The following is a 23,783-nucleotide window of genomic DNA, read 5'->3' on the forward strand; positions in this document are numbered from 1 at the left end:
TAACTTATATCGCCACGACGCACAATAAAATTCAAGTAAAACGTCATTCATTCTTCGTGCATTTTTACAGTTCCACGACTTCTAAAACGGAAGGTTGCTTTAAACTTTGGACTGCTGCTGAAATTATTTTTTCCAAGGAAAGTGGTCGCTAAAAAAATAAGGTCTGCCTACTTTATCCCTACCCTGCTTCGCGCCTCAGGAAATTAAACATTTACCGAATTATTGAATGGCAATTGTTGATAAAAAAAAAGTATTCTCCATAAATAAAAAGTACAAGCGGAAACAGGTACTTATATAAATTCAAATTTATACCTGATGATATTTTCATATTATATGGAATAGCAAAATCAAATAACTGCGGCCTCAAATTCATTTTATTGTACTACTCAGCTATTCTATACAACAAACTTACAGTTGCAAAGAAAATTAAAAAGAAAAAAAATACGAAAAAAAGAAAATAAACATAAACACGCACAGTAAAAAAATGCAAAAAGAATGATTGCAATTTAAAGTAAAGACTAAACTTAATAAACGGGATAGCTATCAAAATAAGGTCTATTTTTATTTATTACTAGCGGACCCGACAGACGTTGTCCTGCCTAAACGTTTTGGCTTTCCTGCTATTAGCTAGTTGAACAAACGTTTTTTCGTAAATAAAGACAAACGTTATTTATTTTGGAAGTTTTTGAACTATTTAAATATTCGTCAAAGGGGTTAGTCTTTCGTTTTATCTTCTCATGTGATTGGCCAAGGGATCTCGTCGTGCTCATATCAAAATTGTGCAAAAATCACTGCTTTAGTGTCATAACCCAGGGAAACAATACGGGAATACGCGTTAATGAAAAAAAGTCAGACCGTGTTTTACCCTGAGCCTTCTAAAATTATGGCACTTAACCCTTTACTACCAGCATCATTCCTCAGGTACACGAAGAAAAAATAACCATATCTCGTTATTTTCTTAACCAATCTATCCCATTTTTTGCATGAAACTGGCCAAAGATAATATATTTTTCTACAAAACAATTTAATTTTTATATCGGTAGCCCGCGCTTGTTCTGACGTTTGTATTTTAGAACGATTGTTTTCTCGATTATTTTATAATTTAAAAAAACTTCACAATAATTAAGTTTTTTTAGATTTATATATTTGTATAGCTTTTAAAAAATTATTTTATTTTTACGTTTTTTATCATTTTTTATAAAAAAATACATAAAACAGTAATATATGCCTTTTGTACTCTGTATCTTTATTTTACACTCCCTGAGCCCCAAAGTCATTCCTGAAGTACATGTTTATTTTGTAAACTATGCAAGTTTAAAAAAAAAAAGTGGAAGTACTGGAAAAAATAGTAAAATTGAAAAATGCATTTTTTTTAAAAATTTTTTATTAGATATTTTTTTAGAGATTTCCCCCTCTGGTTTCCTTCTCCGTTGCAACAAATTTAGATCTCTTATATATATTTTTTTAATAACTTCGAGGACAATAATATAAAAATATTTATCAGTACGATCTGTTGTTAGGGGACTCAATAAATAAAAATGATTAAAAAAACACGCCCAGTCGTCTTTGGCATGTCTGGTCTTTGGATTTTGGATGACATGTCTTTGGTCGAGTATTTGGAATTTTACGTTTTCTGTGCATTCTACATATTCTTGTGTTTTGTTGGTATTTTTCGATTCGGAAGGCTTTGTCATGGCTTTGTGTATTGTTATGGTTGCAATGTAATTCGGTACCAGTTTTATAATATATTTTTTTGTATATATATTACTGTTGAGTATGGATCTATATTCATCAAATGTAGTAATTTCAAATCACAGTACTGAAACATCGCAAACGAATTCTGACAGTCAAGAAAATGTAAGTTTATGCGATGACACAAAAAACTTAAATTGTGCCGATACTTCTTATAAAGACAATTATCCAGTCGAATCATTATTAGATACGCCATGTGAAAAAGTTATAAAACGCGCGTTGAGACACCAAGCTAAACGGAGACGGAAAAGAACGCACAGTTCTTCCCGTCCTTTACCCAGAATAATAGTCAAACCTCTTCCACCACAACCACCGGACGGACATCACGAGTATGTTATTTCTCACGAACCCTCCAAGAAGGTTACTAAGACTCCTACAATGCGAGAGGTTCTAGCTTCCATTCCTGGATTTAGTATAAAACCCAGAAAACGATACGGGAAGAAGTTATCTACCGCTGCACAACTTCAACAAACTAAAGAAGGATGCATTGATTTAGAAACTCCAGATTCTATGTTTGTGAATACTAATCTACGAGCTCTACTCAATGAGCATACATTCTCACTTCTCCCATCTTTATACCAATATAAGCTAGGCCAACTTCTTCCCAGCGTAGATCGCCCCGGCACATCCGGTCGGTTGAATTCTTCCAGTTTGAATAATGAATTCTTCGCTAGAGCATGTCTGGAGTGGCAGGACAGCCTTTCGGAAGGAGAATTCACCCCCGAAAATCAACAGAAACTTAAAACTGAAGCCGAAAAAGAAAAAAGTAAACTAGATCCGTGGAAACTAAAACATTTCGAGCCTATATGGGGAGAAAAACGTAATTCAAGTTTACAAACATCGATGCCATACGACTTAGATAGGCCGTCTCTTAAAACCACCATCAAATTAAGACCTACCGCATCCATTACTAGCAGCAGCACAGTGGTTCACCGCAAACATTCCAACAAGTCTTCAGAAGTTCCCAAGCGGCTGAGAACAGTGGGAGCGGTTACTCGAGCATCTGCGAGAGTGGAAACTGACGTATCTGGCTCGACGGACAGTCTCTATAATTCGCACAATGGAAAACAACCAGGTCCTATACCCGATTTGCTTCCGCTGAAGAGCAAAGTCAATAGATTGCAAGTTCAATATGCCGTCTCTCTTCCTTCTACTTCGCATTATGTGGACCCATCTAGTACCTTACCCATTCTCCTGTCTACTGCAGAATCTCTCAAAACAGAAGATACACTTCCAGCAGTCGACCCGTTACTGCTCCCGGATAATACTTCGCCGGAGTCGGAATATAAAATGCAGCAAGATCTATGTATACCTGTTGTACCTATCCATGATGGAGGGGATTGTTTGAATATAGACCAGAATGATAGTATAGTCAGTGACCCCAGCCACACTACTGATGCTGGGACTGAGTCTCTAACATGTGAGAGTGATGAACCAGCACCGTGTTCGAGTAATTTACAATCGGATGCAGAAAATCCTCAACCCATGTTATGTTGTGAAGACCCCCAGGAAGTAAAAGAAGACTCTCCGTCTATGTTTCAATCCCTTAGTTCCAAAGAAAGCAAAGAATGTTACGAAGAAATTTGTTTAGACGATGAAGATGTAGATAGAGATGAACATTTAATAAGTGCGTCTGTTGAACGTGAGGGGTACTCGATAAATAAAAGAGCTACTGATTCTTTTACCTCTGCAGATAGCAAAAAAATTAAAATGTGCGAGGAACTTGATACCCACAGTGTGGAGTTAGATACCCAAGTTAATAAGGCATCGGTACTAACAGAAGATTGCGCTAAAGCGAATATCCTCGATACTAATTATCGAGAACAATCGGAAGTGTGTGAGCCTTTTATATCAGATGAAGTACAAAATCAGCAATATGAAGATTTTAATGAAAGTACTTCACAATTTTCTAATAATTGTAAATCGTCAGAGTTTTTTCTCGTTTCAAAAGACGAAACCTTAGGTGAAAATAGTAGTGATTCTGCATCAAATGAAGAAACGGATTTCAAGTGTAACCCCAACTCTCCCAACAATAATACAAACGATAATCAATCTTTAGTGTATGACTTTGATAAAAATGTAGAAAGAGGTTTTAGTGAAGAACCTCATTCAAATCAAGAGCATTGTGCCCAAAGTGACATAGGACAGTATCATTGTTCTTTTAGTGACAATAACTATGTAAACCAAAATTCAACAAGTATGGATTTATACAACAAAGGCGTAGCCCAACTGCAACCCAACTCTGTAATACTAAAACAGGAAGATGATGATGTTAATATGGATGGACTTGATTATTCTAATAATTCTGAAGAGGAATGTTCGCAGAACTCACCAGAGAAACTCCACGATAAAGATTTGGGTATGGAATCTGAAGATCGCTTCAATGATGCCCAATCTTTTCTATTAGATTCTGACGCTGTACATAAATCCGATGGTATGTTCCTAATATGTTTATCTTTTCCTGTTAAACAAAATGTAGAATAATAATTGACTTGTATTGTTGTTCCGGAGTCTGTTATTAGTTGTATCACTATTATTTATGTATATTTTGTATAGCTTTCCGTACACATACAATATTATGTATTATAATTACTATTAAAAACTCTTAATAATATTATTTTTAAATATATTCAAAAGGATTCACAAATTATTGTTTTCCTAATTTTATTTGAAAAGGTATACAGGGTGTTATGTTTTGATTGTCTAGTAATGGTAATTTTATAATATGTAGTTTTTAATATCCTCTGTGTGGGGTTACAAATAAAATGTTTATTGATTATTTTTGTTTTATTTGAAATTTTCTTTGTACCATTATTATACGGTGGAAACAGGACACCCTATATGCATGTTATTTCTTGTTTTTTTATGCAGATTTAAAAAAAAAACATATAAACTTATAAGTAAATAGTATCTTCTATCGCTTAGCTGTGGTCGCAAACAAATTCTTAATAGAGAAAAGTAAAAAGAAATAAACGAAAAATGTTGTTTAAATTTATTTGATTGGATCAACTCAGGGATGCTGTGCAGCAAAAAAATATTAATTCAAATTCCAAGAACTAAAAATTTAATAAATTGCTTCCCAATCCCAATCAATGTTATTTTAAACCGAAAGTAATATTTACAATGATTTGCAAAAAATATTGTTAGCTCACTTATACAATATATAAATCATAACTATATACCTGGCTGCGATGGTCTGCTGTTTCAACAAACCATACACCGTGGAATATTTTTGCATTATGTGTATTGTAACCAAGAATCATGTACAGACTCTGTGGAATGATGGCTAAGACTCAGAGGTTCCAGGTTTGATTCCCAGTGAGATTAAAATTATCAATTGTGATTTTTCTCAAGCTTTGGTGTTCCGTGCCATTCATCACTGTAATAATGTGCCTCTTTGCCTATTAATTAAAAAAATCTTTAGCATTCTACATTTTTCAATAATTATTGAATAATTCAGTTATTTACAAGATCTGCAGAAAGGGATAGTAAAATACTCTACCTAAAGTATATTCATCGAGACTGACTGCTTTACCACCAGCCCAGTGCATGCTAAATGTCGGCCATTTTTGGTTTTGCCCCGGCCAATATATTATAAAGCATCCTCCACACTAACGTACAAAATATTTTACGCAAAAGATTTTTTTTTGTTCAAATCAAATAATGCTGTTTTTAAGAATAATGATTATAACTAAAATATAAATATAGGTAAAATGTAAAGAATGTGTATGGATTAGTTTATACTATTTAAATACCACGATATTTCGTGTTACATACATAAACTAACAAAAAAGCTGCACAAAGAACATACGAGGAAATAATACATTAAATGATTAATAGTCCAATTGTAATGTTGTGGACTCACAAATCAATGGTCTGAGGTTGAAATACCACAACTCGATTCCAACTTTTCCAGCACAAAAAATTTATGACTTTAAGGAAATGGTCTTAAAAATTTTAAGATTTAGGAAAATAATGAGAAATCAAATATTTGTTTTAAAAATAAATTTGGGTGTCAGTCCAATATACCGTATTTTGCAGACAATAAAAAGCATCGGACATCATCAGTAAAATAGTAGATCTTATAGTCCGAAAAATATTGCAGTCTAGAGATCTATATTATATATCCAATCTGCCAGGAATCGAACCTGAGATTTCAAGCGTAGTAGGCGAACCCGCCAACCATTACACTATTTATATCCAGTCTCATTTATACTTATCTGCAATTGATTAACTTTTCCAGGAGTTAACATGTTTTCGATTGGCACCTGAAGTGCATGAATGATCACCTAACTCCCATGTAACAAGAATGATAAAGTTACGCTGCAATTATATGACCAATTCGGTGCCCTATGCATCACATAGTACAGATAAGGAAATAATGAGCACAATGAAATATATTTTTTTTATTTATTAGAAAGAAATTTATTATTATAATTTATTATTAGTTTTTACACTTGTTAATACATTGTATGTAGGCAGACAGAGTGGTGTGGCGTTCTATCCTCTCTGTCTACCCTTTCAGGGAAACGGCGCGACAGTTTATTTTTTATTGCGAACTAATAAATAAGTTTAATAAGTAAATCCAGTCTTTTGTCTACGAACATTTGGACAAACTCAAATATTGTAATAAATAAGTCCTTATTTTACTAAATAAAAGTCTAGATGGGCTGCAAAATGAACACCTGCAACCGAGATAAAGCAAGGGTCAGTTTTACCAATTTAGCCTAGCGTGTAATATCGAAATAAAAATTATTTTAATGACTGGAAATAAATTTAATTATAAAAACTGTAATTTTCAAATAATCAATAAAAATTATTTTTTCGCATTGTTTTGCAATAACTGCATACCTATATTTTTGTTTATTAAAAAATATCAATATTTAATCATCCACGAATATACAGGGTGGGCCTTAACTGTGTTCGCGGTTTGTGTCGTTATTTTTTCAATAATAGGGGGGGATAGTGTTATGTGTCGCTATTTTGTGGAGTTTTTAGTCGCCATGGAGCCATTCACGGAATAGCAGCGCGTTTTGTGTTCGCGCATATTATGTAAACAATTATTCTGTAACGATTTCGAGACGAATATACCGTGCTCACTTCGGTTTACGAGACATTAGTGAAGCACCAAGTGCAAAGTCTATTCGGAAATGGATCAATATGTTCGAGACAACCGGCTCAACAGTAAGAATAATAAATAAGAGTCACCCAAAGTTAGCGAGGATACCAGAAGTTATTCAGCGTGTTAGTGAATCCGTAACGAAAAATCCACAACAATCGACTCGCAAGAGAAGCCAAGCCTTAAACAACAAGATGACCACTTTAAAGAATTTTACGGCATGATTTACATCTATAAGCATTCAATTCAGCTGACGCAAGAATTGAAGCCAAATGATATCGACCGTCGACCGTTTGAAGGCGATGTTCCCCTGGAAACTCATTTCACGAGAAGGAGACATTGAGTGGCCCCCACGGAGGTTGGATCTTAGTCCGTTTGATTATTTTTTTGGGGATACTTAAAATCAAGAGTCTATGAAGACAATCCAACAACAATAAATCAGTTAAAACAAAACATTTTATGGGAAATTAACGCCATCCCGCAGGCAACTTGTCAACAAGTTAAGGCTCACCCTGTACTATTACAAAATAATTCTCTATCAACTAATTTAGTATATTGCCATCGTAATGTTTCTACAAAAGAGTAGGCAGGGAGGATAAACGCCATACCGCTTTAAAAAAATATTTTTGTGCATTCATGCATCTTTTCTACATATAAATTTGAAATAAAAAATCTGTTATAAACTGTTGATTTCGAATGTCTTTTTTTATAAAAATTATCATCTTCAAAGCCTTAACCGCACCTGGTGGAACGTAACATACTGTAAAATAAAATAAATGCAGCTAATCGCAACCATTTACTATAAAGTAAGGCAATCGGTCTCACGCTTCAGGTGCTAGTTTAATAGTGATAAAATATTACAGTGTGATACGACCCTTTAAATGATTGTTTCACGTTGAACATCCCAGGAATTCAATCTGGGGCTTCTATCCAATGGCAAATGGTCCATATAAACGATTATGGACAGAGTACTGTTATATTTTACTATCGATATTAATGTTTTATGCTAATAATATTTATGGAAAAAATAAACATTTTCGCCAACTATTGTATTTCACTCAAAAAATAAATACAAGTATTGATAAAGCGTATGCAGCCCGTTCCTAGTAAAATAAGAAACTAGCAGATTACAGCAACTTATTTCTCCTTACAAAAAAGTAACTTTATTTTATATCTTGAACATTTAAAAATTATTTAAAAACTTTCTTTTTGAAAAAATGACTATTTTCCCTTTACAGAATACAGTTAACATATGATCACCGGTTTTTTCATTCACTTCCTACAGTTGATTCCTCACTTGATTTAAGATAAAACACGGCATCTTTGACATATCAAGAAAAAATATACCGGCATTTAATTTTTAAAATATTTTCAGTCATTTGACAATACAAAGTCATGTCAAAAAGAGTGATGAATATATTGATAGGTTTTATTGGTAAAAGTTTTCATTAAAATTAAATATGTTGTCCTTAGCAGAAGCAGAGTGATGATGTTGTATCAGTCTTGCCATTTTATATTGCTTATGTAGGGACAAATTTACGAACACTCAGCTAACTGTAGCTTCTCTATAAAAAAGTCACCCCTCGCTGTGGCCTCAATCATGATAGGCGAATTCGTTAACCACTGCACCACGAGGTGGATTTTAGTGCAATTTTCTTTTAAAGGATATTAAAGTAAGAGTAGCCATAGAATTTTTATTATTTTAGAATCCGATTAAATTTTGCATAAAGAATTGTATTTTTTACCCACCCGGACACTGACCAATCACAATAATCATCATCATTATTCCATTTCTACACCTAATATTGCATAGGGCACTGCATTGGTACATCAATCAGAGTGCATCTCGATCATTTTTATTACATGAAGGTAAGATGGTCAGTCTTACGCTTCATGTGCCAGTCCAGGGATTTTGAAAAATTGTAGTGTAAAAACATCTTTTAAATAAATGTTTCATGTCAACCATGTCGGGAATCGAACCCGAGACCTCTTGCATGGTAGGCAAGCACGCTGATCATATCACAATAATATCACTTTATTATTAACTCACCCATCAGGATTTATCAAATCTCTGTTTTGGTCTAGTATATTAAATTGTCTATAACATTACGCATTGTACGTGTACCTACTAACTTTTATCAATAAGTAATTTAATAGTCTTGCTTCTTTTCTTTTGTTTTACATTGTATTCATTGGAAAACATTCAGTGTAAAAGTTTTTTTAAAAAGATAGTTATTAATAATTTAGATTGAAAAACTGACCCCTATTCGATCACATGAATGTCACGCATTTTGTTTGTTTATTTGGAGGATCTTGAAAAAATGAATTCACTATAGTAAGCTACAGAAGTATCCAGAACTATGGTGCCATCAGAATGTAGGAAATTAAGTCTATTTTAGAAGTAGGGAATGAGAGGTCTCACCAGATTACAGTGAAGCACCCCCTCCACATATCCGAAAACCATTTTACAGACCGAGGGTCTTCCTATCAGTTTCGCTCATACTAAAAAAATACTTTTTTATCAAAAAAAGAGTATCTTTATTTTTTCGATTTCATAAACCGCGAATTTAATTTAATATTATTGCTTTCATTCACTGTGTATTTGGAAAATTATATGTAGGGTTTTTGTCGGATATTGTCATTCTTTCTCATGAGCAAATTGCAGTTACGCCAAAAGTAGCAAAAACTGTTTAATTTAGTTACAAAAATCAATTTTGTCAGTTACAGTATTTTATCAAAATTTAAAAACATCAATTAAGATTATCATTTGATTTTTTTAAAATTCTGACGCCCTTCATACAAGTCTCCAAAATATTAATTCCATAATCATGCAAATCGCTCATTTCAAGGTTATTAACTACTTCAATTTAATCTAGTCACGGTAAAATAATTGTTAGTACTACATTTGACAATTAAAACACCAAGAGTTAGAAAGGCAACATTACTTCTCTTCGATGAGAAAGGACAGCACAAAATATTTGTTCAGTCCATACCCAGAGATTGGGCTCCTTTGTCCAGATATTAAATTCACCAACTATTCTACACATTCTCTAAAAGATGAGAATTCCACAAATCAGTCACCACATTATGGGGATTGTTATTAATCTGATATATTCGGCCACTGGATTACAGACTTGTCATATCTTTGGGACATATTTATCTTATAAATCAATGTCTCTTTTTATTTTTAGTCAGGAAAACCGATGCCAAGACCCCTCAAACAAATCACATAAAATTTTGTTAACCATTGTGGTAACGAAAATGACTTAACAGTAATGTACTAATTTAAATCTCCATCAGATGAGCTGCCACGGCAGCAGAATTGACAAGGTTTTGATGGTTAACTATCTGGCAATTTTACCTTTCCTACCTCTTTAATCTTATATTCTTACAATGGTCAACTTATACATACCAACACTGTTTTTAAACTACAAAAAAAAATATTGGCATTCAGATCAACTCAATGGGCAATACATGAGGAATAACAGATAGTTGAATAACACATTCTATTCAATGACAGTACAACAATAAATGTAGAAACATTTTCTCAAGGCGCAGTGGGAGATGGAAGATTCATTTTGCAGAATAAGAAATAATAACATAAATATTGTTATAGTCAGATAATAGTACTTGTGTATAATACCTGTATTTAATTCATATTTACTTAAATAACTGTGATATATAAGATGAACCCCACAAGATATTTGGTTTGCATTCTAATGTACATTGGTTAACATCACATTGTGAGAGAGAAAAAAAGCTTAAATTTGTATACATATGTACAGCAATACAGCCCCAATTTCATACAAAGCGCTTTGGTGGCATTTTCACTATATTCAGTATTTTCACAATTGACTATAATTTTTTCATAACGACCAATCTTTCAAATACAGTCGTGGGCAACATGTCTAACAGGAAATACAATATACCCTCCAATAAGTTAGTACTTATCAAATAAGCTACTGGTTTTCTTATCATAATATTGTTCAAGGTCGCACAAGGCAATATGTACCTACTGAGTGAAAATACAACATTGAAACTTATTTGCAATTTATCATATATATTTCAAAATAAAATCGCCCGTAATTGTTTTGCCGCATGAATAAATAAAATCTCATTGACAACAGGGGTTCCATTTTTTGTTAAGGTTATGAAATGAGGTTATAATGAAACAATCTTAGGTTTTTATTAAGTTATAAAATACACAACTAGTCACTATTACTGCTTCTAATAAATGTATAGAATTCATTGTCTGAATTAAAATCTTAGCATTAAAACATATATAAATGAAGTATTCATTTATATATTTAAAATATATGAAAATTATATGAGTGTTATTTACTCTCTTCTATTCTATTTACAAATTCTATAAAAAGAAATCAATCAATAAGAATGGAAGGTAAACCAGTATTATGGTTTAATTATTGTTATAAATGGCATAAATACTCATATTATTAAAGATATCTTAATCATCTAAATTATAAATTTAATTATAATTATAAAATAAAATAAATATATTTGTTTATGGAAATCGTACGAGTTATGATTTTAAAATATTCAACAACCGATAAAAGCTGATTAAATCACACTTTAAAAATTATTGGTGGCCTCTGTGTTGTAATAGCTAAGACGCTTGACTCACGCACAGAATGTTCAGAGTTCAATTCCGAGTGAGAACAAAAAAATAATAAAATGTGATTTTTCTCAAGCCTGGGTATTCTGTGCTGTTTATATAACTACACAACGAATTACTACTGCAACTAGCTGTGGTGCAAAAATAAGATAATTACAAGAAATGCTCCTTAACCGGTTTATTATTTCCTGGAAAAACTCAATTTTAATTACAATCATTTTGTGCTATGAAAATTTCAGAAAATAAAATAAATTCTTTTACTTTCCATGCATTATTTTAGAATCCTTAGAGAACAATAAAACTTTGCTTGGATTGATTGAAACCTCAGGTAAGAAATAATATCATGATTATTGTATAAATCACTTAACAATCTGTCGGACTGTCCTTTACATTAGCATATCAAATTGCAGCACTAGAAACTGTCAATTATTTCGCCCTAATTTAATATTAAAATCATTTACATAATTTTTTTGAAATGCCATGTTTTTTTTTTAAAAGCCTTTTTGGCGTACCTATACATCTAAAAATAAAATAAATAAAATTTCAATTTTTAATATGCTTTTTTTTTACCAGGGCTATTGTTAGCAACCCTAGTTTTGGGTTTTATGTGTTTTTCTTTTTAATGCATATATTCTTATAATTGTATCGTTTTTATTGATAATAAATGTTTTTTTTTTTTTCCTTTTTTAAAAAATAAATATTTGCGTTCTTATGATTTACTCAAATATTTAATTTTTAGAGCCATTTTTCAACGAGTTGTAAAGAACTCACTATTAGAAAATGGAAATAATGTTTGAGAAGAGTGGGATTCGAACCACAGACCATTGGTCCATGAATCCGAGACACTAGCCACAGGACCACAACCCGATTTTAAATTTTACCTACTCTATTTATATTTGCACAATTTAACAGGACTAAAGCCCCACAGAGTTGATATCTTATATATTAACAAATGAAATATATAAATATTTTATAAATTGTTAATATAGTTTTACAGCTATATATATATAATTATGCACCAAAAGTGTTAAAATATATTGTAAAATTAAATAAATAAAATAATTAGCTTATTTTTATTATATGATTGTGTTACTAAGCATGAATTGTATTTCTTAATAATCGTCAATTGCTGATTGAATATCTGATCATTGAATATCTGTTGTATGCAAAATTAAAGATGGAGAGAAGCTGGGCTGCGAGCATGGAGAAGAAGTTAGCCTTCAATCTATGGACAGGATGCCACAAGCGGGTTCTGTTGCGATGGCCTTTGTTAACCCACGCAATGCCAATGTTCAGGTAAGCCTATTTCTAATTATAATTTAATGAAAATGTACATTTATGATATTTGGTGGTTTTGCTTTATATAAATTAATCAGAAGAAAAATTAAATTTATCTAGACAACAGTTATTCCTAAATGATGTACATAAATTTAAAGAATATATGATTGTAAAAAATTCACCCTCAAATAAATAAACTAGATTTAAACCTCAATAGAAATATGAGCTTTTCCATCTGTTGAGATATTTTCATTTCACAATGCGTAAATTGTTTGGTAACAGATAGAAATATGTTATTTATACAATATTTAGAAACATCCATAAAGAGGATATGCTGCGAGGAGCGGTTTATGAATAGGTATTTTAATATAGTTTTTCTGTCACTCTCTCGCAGATGCCTTCCTGAACACTGCGAAAAAGGCAACTCCACGTTGGACTGATTAAGCCTAGCTAAAATTGATAAGATCGAGGTCTCGTATTCCCGCTTTCCCTTCCCTAAAACTGAACCGATTTAGATTTTCAATCAAAGAAAGATTATCAGAAAGAAATTTTCTGTGTCGGCACATTTTGTTTTTTTTTCAAAAATAGTTATCGTATTTGCATACTGTACGTTCGAAAATAACTAGGCGGTTTTAAGAGGTTTTGAATGGTCTTAGCTCCTATAAAAGACAATTTATAAAAAATAAAAAAAAACTATAAGGCCACACCAATGGTGGATATCTATAGCGTACAAAAAATCATCAATCTATTATTATAATCCAGGGAGAAAACACAGGAATACATCTGTATGGAGAAAAGTCAGATTGCGCACCCTCTTAATGTTACGATATTTATTTTCAGATCATTCCTATGCAAGAAGAGTTGGAAGTGAGACTTCAAGAAGGAAATTTTCCCATACAACAATGGGAAACAAGTTCAGAGAACGGTAATACGTATTGGTCCTCAAAAGACAACTCTTCCACCTTCAACGAAAATGAAGACAAGTGTTCTTCGTACAAAGAAGGGAGTTTGGTTCATACGGGACAGGTGAAATTGGAATTGGAGGTGACTCTCACTCCAGTGGAGGGGGCGAGCTCGGCCGCTAGCGTGATGCCCCCGACCACGATAGTGTGCGTGTCGTCTGCCTCGCAGGACGCCCCGGCCATGCTGCCTCAGGAGGCGGCCGCGGGTACCGGCCACGCCGTGGCCTCCTCCAGCGCGCTGCCCTATCTGGCCGTGACCACCAGTTCAGCGCTCCGAGCGCTACCCGTGCATCCCAAACCCAAGCCCAAGATGCCTTCGAAGGACTCCACCTCTGGCAATAGCAGGTGACATACATATATTTACATTTATAATTTTAATTATTTGTTTAAATCCACCATATTGTCCTTGTGCTGGAAATGTATTGCGCATCCAATAAATTAGAGTAAAAACTGAAAAACTAACTTTGTAAAAAAAATCTAAAAAATACTCTCATATTTATGCTAAAATTGCCAAAATTCTAGCTTCACAATTTACCCGCTTGATGGCTGTATGACACACTTACACGAATACTTATCTGAACTTCGTCATTCTTAAATAATGTCATATTTTAACTATTGTCTTTATGACAATTGAGATTTTCTTTAAAAAAATTCTTTAATTAATTTAAATTTTTTAAGACATTTAAAAAAAATTATTTTATACTTCACAATAATACATTATGTAATTGATTTAACAATGTATTCCTCGCTAGGAAAACCCGTGCCGAAATTTATTTATTTTTAACACGGAGAATAGTTTTTGAGTAGACTTTGTTTTTTTGCACACAGAACACCCAGGCTTGAGAAAAATCACATTTATTTTTTGTGTTCTCACCGGGAATCGAACCCGGAACCTTTGGCGTGTGAGTCAAGCGTCTTGACCACTGCACCACGGAGTCCGCCATACATAAATATACGATAAATAATTGATTTTAAATTGAAATACATTACAAATTTTAAGTAATGTAGGTAGCTTCTAATATATGGTGACCATATTTTCTAGGTTAATTGCACTTTTAAATATTAATATTTTGTTTATGCATGTATTTGGAGTATTTTGTTATGGCTATTTTATCGGATATGCAATACGTTGAGTAGAATTATCTTAATTTTTCAGTTAATAAAAAAAACACTTTTTGATAAATGTAATTATTTTTTATAGTTTAGGATATAACATTTAGTTTGTAATTACAGTAGTTTTATTACAAAGCGTATCTCCTTATGATATGTTAAAACTAACATGTAAAAGATCCTTGCCATATGTAACGTATACATAACCACATGTTTTGCTGGTTAGTCGCCCACATCTGCCACAGTCAGGCTTTTCGGCATAAATGGGAGGCTACCCTCCCAAGCAGAGCCAAAGGTAAAGCCGGAAGGTAGAGGTACGACTGCACCGACTACAAGTCAACCTCAATAGCCCTGAAAAGGACTTCCCACCCGGTCCAAGTGGTTCAGAGAGGAGCGAAGACCGGAGAGCGGGAGCACACACAGGGTGGAGAGACAGAATAAAATGCGGTGTTTACTGTTTAGAGACCAGAGCTCAGCTGATCAAAAAACACACCTTATTAAGCGTTGGACTCGGGCGAGTTAGCCGTAGCTCTGCGCCAAATGGCCCAGAGTGGAGGGGATTGTACTACCCTCACCACTCTAGCTATCATGTCGGCCGTAGGTCTCTTAAATACCGGCACGCTCCTCGCTATTTCGCCGATAGTCGCGACGCGCTCAACATTTTTACACAATTTGTGAACCTTTTTTTCACAAATTCTATTGAATAATTGGATGCAGTTAAAGCTTTTAACGCTTCCTAATTCCTTTAATATCCTGTATATTATGGTGTCAGTGTGTACAAAGGAATAAAGACTATTGCAAATTGAACTTTTTTGACTCAGCAACTTATTTAAACTCAAATTGTTAGTTGGAACCTTGTTATTCCATGGGGTCTCTGTGTTTAAGATATGAATATGTCACTATAATGTTTTTTATATTTTTTATTAAGGAGTCGTGGATCAAGCAGTAAACCTCCTCCTGGGGCTGTGAATCTCGAAAGAAGCTATCAGATCTGCCAGGCAGTCATACAGAACAGTCCCAACAGGGACCAGCTCAGGTGTCAGCTGAAGCCTCCGCCCTCCTTGCTGGGACCCCGGACACCACGCGTGCCCCCCTCTCGCCCCCCGGCACCCCCTGCTCCGCCTGTACCCCCCCTCATGCTCCGCCATGTCTTCAACCAGGGAATCCCTGTCAACATGGCCGTACTACCACACCCTGAGGTAATGTTTCCTTATACTTTTCTCCGCACGTGTGTGTTATTATAACATTATGTAAAATAATATATCGTCAGTGATACTGCAATTACCGCGTAACCTGTTGTTTTACAAAAACGTTTTACTGAAATAAATTCATTATAGGGACTAAAAGCTGTTAGTTATTAATCATTGCTATTTTTACACTAAATAATGATAGTTTTTCAGATACTATAACAGTATTTTTGGTTAATTAAAACCGGAGGGTTGCGGCGGTGCTCTCTCCTAGAATGGTAGAGTGCTTGAGTGAGTAGGAATTTGTTAGCGCCAGACTCATGTGGATCACCTTTAAGATTGGAATAACGAGCATTATGTTGATTATCGGATATGTCCAAGTCGATTCGTTAGTTGAAGATGTGAAACGTGAATTCTGGGAAAGAGTAAGGGAAGTGTGGCCGAATGCTAATGAATGACAAAGGAGTGAAAGAGAGATGGATGGAATACTTTATGGAAGTATACGAAAGTTCTGAAAGTGTCCCCGGGCAACAGTTTGGTTGTGCAGAGGAATATACGAATGATGATACTACATGTGAGATAAGCATGGTAGAAATAAAGAGTGCGCTGAAAAGTATAAAAATGGTAAATCCGTTGGGTACGGTAAGGTCGCTGTGGAATATCTGAAGAGTGGTGGCCAGATCGTGGGCACATGGCTGCACAGGCTTTTTAATCTCTGCCTAAAGGACATACACCTTTGGATTGGAGGAGAGTTCAGTGTGTGTAAGAGTTAATGGGGGATTCACGTCTTGGTTTGCGATCTCAAAAGGCGTGAAACACGAATGTGTAATGTCATCATGGTTGTTTAATCTATACATGGACAACTGTATGAAAGAGATAAAATGTATGGGTATTGGAGCAAAAATGGATCATTTTTCAGTAAGCTGCTTGTTTTATGCTGATGATGCAGTTCTGTTAGCAAGCAGAAACAAGGATTTGCAAAAAATAGTCTCTAGAATGTATGATGTATGCCTGCAGAGCGAATTGGCGATGAACAAAAGTAAATCAAAAGGGATGGTATTTGAAAGGGGAATATTTAAGGGGCCACTTGAACAGCCATTGACAGCTCATAAGCCCTGTAGATGCCTAGACTTCTATATTACCTTCTCTTAAACATTCTTCATCTCTGTTGTAATATGTTAATATAAACAGCTCCCCAGGGAGTTGAATCCAGTTCTTGTCTACAAAAATTTGGACAAACTCAAAATATTGCTGTTATATTTTATTACTTTTTAACTATGTCGTACAAATTGGCCATGGCTATTAACAAATACATAAATAATGATGGTGAACTGTGTTTTTTTCTTGAGTAAAAATAGATTATTTTCGTGTTAGCAGGTAGACAGCCGCGGAGCTGGAGTGGGGCAGTACATATTGGTCCAACGTACACCGGGTGCTGCGCCACGTGCCTCTAGCGCTCCACCGACCAACAACCCTAATTTGGTACTTATCTAATTCTTATCTCAACTTGATCGTCATCTGATTTCATCAAAGAAATTCAAATTCTTTCACACATCTAATTGATAAGATTACGAAACGATCACTAAGTTTTGGTCACATGGAATGAATGGATGATGAAAAAATGATAAAACATATATTTGGTCACCAGAAATTCAAAATATTTTAAGGGTCAAAGTATAAATAAATTTAAAATACTAACCCTATAGACATAATATTTTACAATACTAAAATAATTATATATAAAATTATTAACTCTAAAAAAACACAGAATATTGGAAAAAAATATTAAAGGGAACTAGAACATGATCATAATACTCGTACCATAGATAATGAAAAAATCAGACTCCCATTTAGAAAAAAACAAAGTTACAAAATTAAATTTTATAAAACGCAGTAAAAAATATAATGAAATGGGAAAAAACATCTATAAACAAAAAAATATCAAAATTGAAACTTAAGGTCAAGACATAAGTGTTTATAAATAATGTACATATTTACAATGTAATTATTAGAGCATACATAAGAATATATTTATTTATTTTACATAAACGGCATAAATTGCCTTTAACATATATTGATCATAAATATGAAAAAAAAAAAAATTTAAAAATACGTAAATAAAAACATAACAAAAAATTATAAAATTGCATAACTATAACAATAGTAACAAGTAGGTAAATACACATAAGCAACCAAAAATATTAACGAAATAAATACATAAATATGAAAAAACAAAAAAAGGAAAAACATTTTTAAATATAAAGAAAAGTTTAAGAATAATGTTGCAAGAGAAAAAAATAAATCAGACTCGTTTTATAACTATCAAGTCCAGAACCAAATATATCAGCCTTGTCCTCATACTGATTGCCATATCTATGGAGCCTAGGGATAGGCGAGTGCATGTGATAGTTGGTCCTAGAACTTGCAGAACAAAAAGGAGATCTGTGGCGGGTATGTCGACCGGGTACACGGAAACACACCAACAGTCAATTAATGAATTGATCACTTTAAAAAGTACTATTAGGTCATTTAGGATTCTTCTATCAGAAAGTCTCAAAAGATTTGCTGAAGACAACAATTGATTATAATTAAATAAAGCAGCTGGAATATGAAGTTTAAAATTAATATATTTTAGAAATTTCTTCTGGAGTGAATCAGAATGTAATATATTAATGTAAGATTCAAAATAAAAAAATAATTGTTACGGAGAGTGGAAAATAAATAGTTGTTTGATATTTGTACAAATTGTTGGTATCTCCGGCAACAATATGCGGCGAGAAATGCCACATGCATCTATATTGACTGTGTGTCAGGATAGACGTATGTGGCTTTCCATCCTCTTTACCTGCTCCTTTGTGGAAATGGTGTGATGATTAATGAATTCTAAATCAAAATGTAACATGGAAATCCTGTTTACTTGTCAATTTTAGAATGCTTTTATGAAGAAGGAATGTTTCTGTTAGAATATTTTAGATTAAAAGATACGCAGACTGAGGCAAGAAATGTATTTTGCAGATACAGATGTGCGTAGCCAAGGGGCAGGGGGGCCGAGTAGACAGTCGGCCAGCCAGTGCTGCGGAGTGGCGGGGGCGCGGATGGGGAGGGGGCGCAGGGGGAGGTGCGGGGCCCGTGGACAACATGCCTCGAGGAGATGACTGTTCGTGTAACCTCCGAGCCATGATAGTGTGTAAGAAGTGCGGAGTATTTTGCCACGACGATTGCATCGGTCCTTCTAGACTTTGTGTTACGTGTCTCATTAGATAAGATGTTACTGTCCCATATTATATGTCCAATAAATGTATAATTTATGTCATAATGTAGATAAAAAGTAAGTAATTTTTTGGCATACTTCTACTTATATTGCCTGGATATTAATGCCTTCATGTTTCGTGGAATTCAAATAGCTGTGTAGCGAACCCATACTGATAGAACGTACAGAACTAGAATAATTGTGGATAATCTCCAAATTTGTTAGTTAAATCACGTTATAATTTTTTATTGTTTTCTTTTGTAAATAAAATAAATATAGTTTTTTTAAGCTTTAAGTAAAGATATGTATGTCGAAGTTTTCACAACCAACTAAAAGTTTTATAGCGTACTAAATACTGGGTTTAAACCAAATGTACTTTATGTTCCCAAAATAAAAGCAATTTAGGGAAATCATTCAGGTTTCATTTTATAATTTTATCATACATTTTATATAATTTAACTTTTGTTATGATTTACATTTTATTTTACAAAATAATTAGTTAGATGCTGATGCTGATGCCGCCCACCACTAATAAACTTTCAAATAATACATATAGATTAGTCATATAGAATATACAAGAAATGTCATTTGTTGGTTATAAATTATTTGAAGTAAACATTATGTTAATATTCCGTATACCAATATGCATGTCTCTGTTTCTTTATACTGCATTATTTACAAGTATCTTTATTAAAATATGTTATTTTTAAGAGCAATATAAGGTTATTTATTTTATGTTTAAACTTGCTTTATTATTTTTTTAAATATTGCTGTAGGCTTATTTAAATATTATTAAAGTTTTAAAAAAATAACCAGTATTAAAACTATTATTTTTTAATAGAATGTGTTCTTATTTTGATATTGTCCTTTATTATTTATAACACCCTTCGTATTCACTTTGTGATAAATAATAAAGTTTGTTACAACTATAGTTTAGTAAAAAAGTTTACTGTCTTATTATTTATTATTATTCTAAAAATCATTGATTGTGTCTGTCATGCACGGGCCCGTTTCACATGTATTGCGCAATCCACTCGGTCCGGTAAAATTAGGGTGGTTGGATACTCATTTATTATTTTATTTTTTAGTTTTATTTATTTAGTTTCTATTCACGGGTGAATTTTTTTGCTAAAAGAAATTGAGTGAAGATTAGTCGGCCTCGTTGTGTACTGTTTTTTGTGTTTCGTGTGTTGTGTTGTCAATTTAAGGTTATAAACCCATCTATAGGGCTGTCAAATCTGCGCTGGTGAATGTGTTGCCTTATAAATATATTGCACAACAAAAAATATATTGTGAAACCTAAAGGCTGAAATTTCCAAGTATCCGAGGTCCCAATTGACTGAGGCCTGAATTTTCTACCATGTAACAGTCTGCGATAGCTGACTGCCTACTAGTTTGATAATAATTTATATCAACCATATCTTCGTATGGTTATCACATTGTCCTACCATAAATTCCTTTACTTGATAATTACTATGAGCTGAACTATTTTAAGCTATAATGTTTTTTTGTACATGGGCGTTGCATTATTTTTTACCTTGCTTTATATATTTATTTATTTAACTTTTTGTACATAATGTTATTTGTACATTGGCGGGCTTATATTATGGCAGGTTTATATTTCAAAAAGAGGATTTTTCTGCTATTATATTACTTTATTTTAGCTAAACTGTTGGGATCGGGAAGGATATTCTAATGTGGTCCAATCAGGAACTTCTCAGCATTTGCTCATGTAGAGAGGGAACCACTTAAAACTCTTCAGGAGAAGCCGGCCTGTTGACAGTTGTCAACAGGCCTTTCGATCCACTAGAAGAGTGTTTGTCATTTTGTTCCCTACTTTGGTTTATTTTACCAATTGCCTGCACTATATTGATCATGTATGATACTACCTCTCGTGTGAGTTCTTTATTACCTATCACCGATGGGATGTCGCAAAGATCTTCACTCAGGCTTCTGCATCGCGCCTCCAGCTGTTGTTTTTGAAAGCTGAAAAAGGGGCAATTCTTCAACAGGTGAGGGACATTTTGAGGAGTTTCATCGTCGCATGGGCAGCTGTCGATCTCTGAGAGCTTGAAGCGAAGCAGGTAGCTCATGAACCCACTGTGACCCATGAGAATCTGGGTGAGCTCGAAGCCAGCTTTCTGCATTCTGCTGAAATCATAGGCATGGAAAATTGCAGGAAAAAACTTTTTAGTAATACTTCCGGTAGGTTAACTCAAATAACGATTGTTCCAGAGTTGAAGGGTCCTGCTTCTTATTTTCCTTTTCGAGTACTTTACCAAATACCAAGGTGAGTCCGATCGGCCTGTAGGACTTGATGTCGTGAAGGTCGTCCTTTCCCGGTTCGGGAATGACAATGACCCTCGCTATTTTCCATTGAGCTGGAAAGTGTCTCACTCTGAGACATGCGTTATACATACCCAGTACAAGGGACCTATCCACTATGAAGAAGTGAAGGCAGATGTCCGCGGTGAAATGGTATTCACTGGGCGCCTGTAATGATGAAGGTATGATGTTAAATTATGAATGTAAGAGTGAACGAGGCTAATTAACAAACACCTAAATTGTTGTTTATTAGCATTTGTACCGTGATATTAGTCAACCTAGCTAAATAGGGAACTAAGAGTCTACATTTTTTGATCAATGACAATACATACCACTTTGATTTAAAAGTTTCATGAATTGTTATCATGTAGGTCTCCCATTTGACTAATTTGAATTATTTTTTATTAGCTAGGTTGGTAAGACTGTCATCAACATTCCCACCAAATTTTAGCCTTTTACTATGACATTTATGCTGTTTTAAATGCATCAATCTTTTTTAATACCTTTGATTTTTTGCGGAGTGCTAAGATCAGATTTGTGAAGAGCTAACTCATGGATCTTGCACCAAGTTAATGCACATCTCATAATGGGGAACTTCAGCCCTACGGGAAATTGGATACAATAAATGTTTTTTTGCGCGGGTTAAAAATTAGAGCATTAAATTGTACTGCAAAGTTTCTTGAAAATTTACAAAAAAATAATAAAAATGCACTACTTTGAATGACGCGACAGGTTCATATGAATCAACCTATGATATGAGAGCTGTGGAAGACTTCCGGTCTGCTTGTTGTTTCTGGGCCAATGGGAAGAACTGAATGAGAATAAGCGAAAATGAACCTCCGATGTCACACGCGGAGCTATTTCAGAAATACAAAATTTAAAAAAAAACGTAGTGTTGATAATACAACGTATAATTTTTTTTTTTTTTCGTTTAGTAATTGTCTATTAACAAACAAAAAAACACTTAACTTCCTCATTCCACCATTATTTATGAATTTTTGGCAAAATATTATTTGTGAATTTGCACACACACATGAAATGTGATTCCACCCTATTTCCATTAAATCCCAGCAGTATTTCGACACTCAAAAACGACACAATACGGCATAGTTGAATTTAAATCGGCAGTTGCGTACTAAGCGACGTCTACAGAGTAACTTATGGCCAAAATGCAAAACTACTCATTTATGAGTAGTTTAGTCAGCTTCAGTTTGATGCGCGTATGCTATTTCTGGACTATTATAATTCTATGACAAAAACCATCCAACAGCTACCTGATGTCTTCTTGTCTTTGCTTTCAACCGACATAGAAACTGCTTTGGGTAACACATTTTGGAAACCCATAGGAATCGAAAGTGGTTCTGAATGCTATATCGAATGTGGGAAACCACAAATGTTTCCAAAGACTCCAATGAAGATTACTTTGAAGAGGGCCAATATATTATATTGTATAAATTCTGTAGCATTTAGGTAAAGTGGTACATGAAACTAAAATTGAGAAAATGAGTTAAGTATGCAGTTTCACTATATAGGTCAAACAGCACTACAGCATTGCTCCACTTCAGTGGCACAGTGACGCACAGCGTAGCGCAGCTGTAGTGCAGTTTGTTTAATCCAAAACAGTAAAATTAATATTTCCTGCTATATACCGTGCTCCAGTGTGGTTTGACCTAAAAGGACTATGGAAGGTTGGATGAAGAGATAGAAATTAGGAAAAATTTATGCATTTCAGTAATAAAATTGGTTAATGTCATATATCTCAAAAGTACTATTGGGTGAACAAGTACTTACATGCAACCTGTCTTAAAATTGGCATTAACAAGTTAGAAAAAGCAAATATGAGAAGAAATACGAGTTGTACTGCTTCATCTATTTAGTTCTTAAGTTTACGCATTTAAAGTGTATCCTAAGATATCACCAAAAATAGTACGCCCTAATAGATTGCCCAAAACTACTGTCCCTGATAAACTTTGTGTACCCACAAGGACCACCAAACTGGCACATGTTCCAGTGTGAGCAAAATAGGACAAACTTCACCCACCATTCTTCCCTGGCATCCACAGAACTGCTTATAATTATGCTGAGCTGTTGGATTTGCTCCACATAACTCCTGCTGCAATCAAATCAGCTATCCTATCCATTGAATGGCCGTCCCCTCAATTCTCCT

The 23,783-nt window shown here is 33.9% G+C and overlaps 1 protein-coding gene across 2 annotated transcripts; it reads left to right on the plus strand.

The window, feature by feature from the left end:
• The first annotated feature begins 1,621 nt into the window (after window positions 1-1,621).
• Window positions 1,622-19,701, plus strand: Asx (transcriptional regulator additional sex combs). 2 transcript variants are annotated; one of them, XM_088241792.1, is made up of 6 exons: window positions 1,622-4,186; window positions 12,682-12,800; window positions 13,623-14,089; window positions 15,783-16,053; window positions 17,416-17,523; window positions 19,057-19,701. In XM_088241792.1, exons 1-6 carry the CDS (start codon window positions 1,777-1,779, stop codon window positions 19,303-19,305), a joined length of 3,624 nt encoding a protein of 1,207 aa, XP_088097918.1. In that variant the 5' UTR covers window positions 1,622-1,776; the 3' UTR covers window positions 19,306-19,701. The 2 variants fall into 2 exon arrangements, with proteins under 2 accessions (XP_088097918.1, XP_088097919.1); XM_088241793.1 differs by having other exon boundaries at window positions 17,419-17,523.
• Window positions 19,702-23,783: the final 4,082 nt, after the last annotated feature.

This window comes from Micrasema longulum, unplaced genomic scaffold (genome assembly GCF_059751315.1).
Source record: "Micrasema longulum isolate JH-2025_06_02 unplaced genomic scaffold, ASM5975131v1 h1tg003078l, whole genome shotgun sequence".
In the NCBI taxonomy this organism is placed as follows: Eukaryota; Metazoa; Arthropoda; class Insecta; order Trichoptera; family Brachycentridae; genus Micrasema; species Micrasema longulum.

Bases quoted from the DNA above. Each gene is read 5' to 3' on its own strand.
- Asx (XM_088241792.1), top strand. From the start codon at position 1,777: ATGGATCTATATTCATCAAATGTAGTAATTTCAAATCACAGTACTGAA. The intron at 12,801-13,622 runs GTAAGCCTATTT...ATTTATTTTCAG, and splicing joins CACGCAATGCCAATGTTCAG to ATCATTCCTATGCAAGAAGA. The intron at 17,524-19,056 runs GTACTTATCTAA...TGTATTTTGCAG, and splicing joins CGACCAACAACCCTAATTTG to ATACAGATGTGCGTAGCCAA.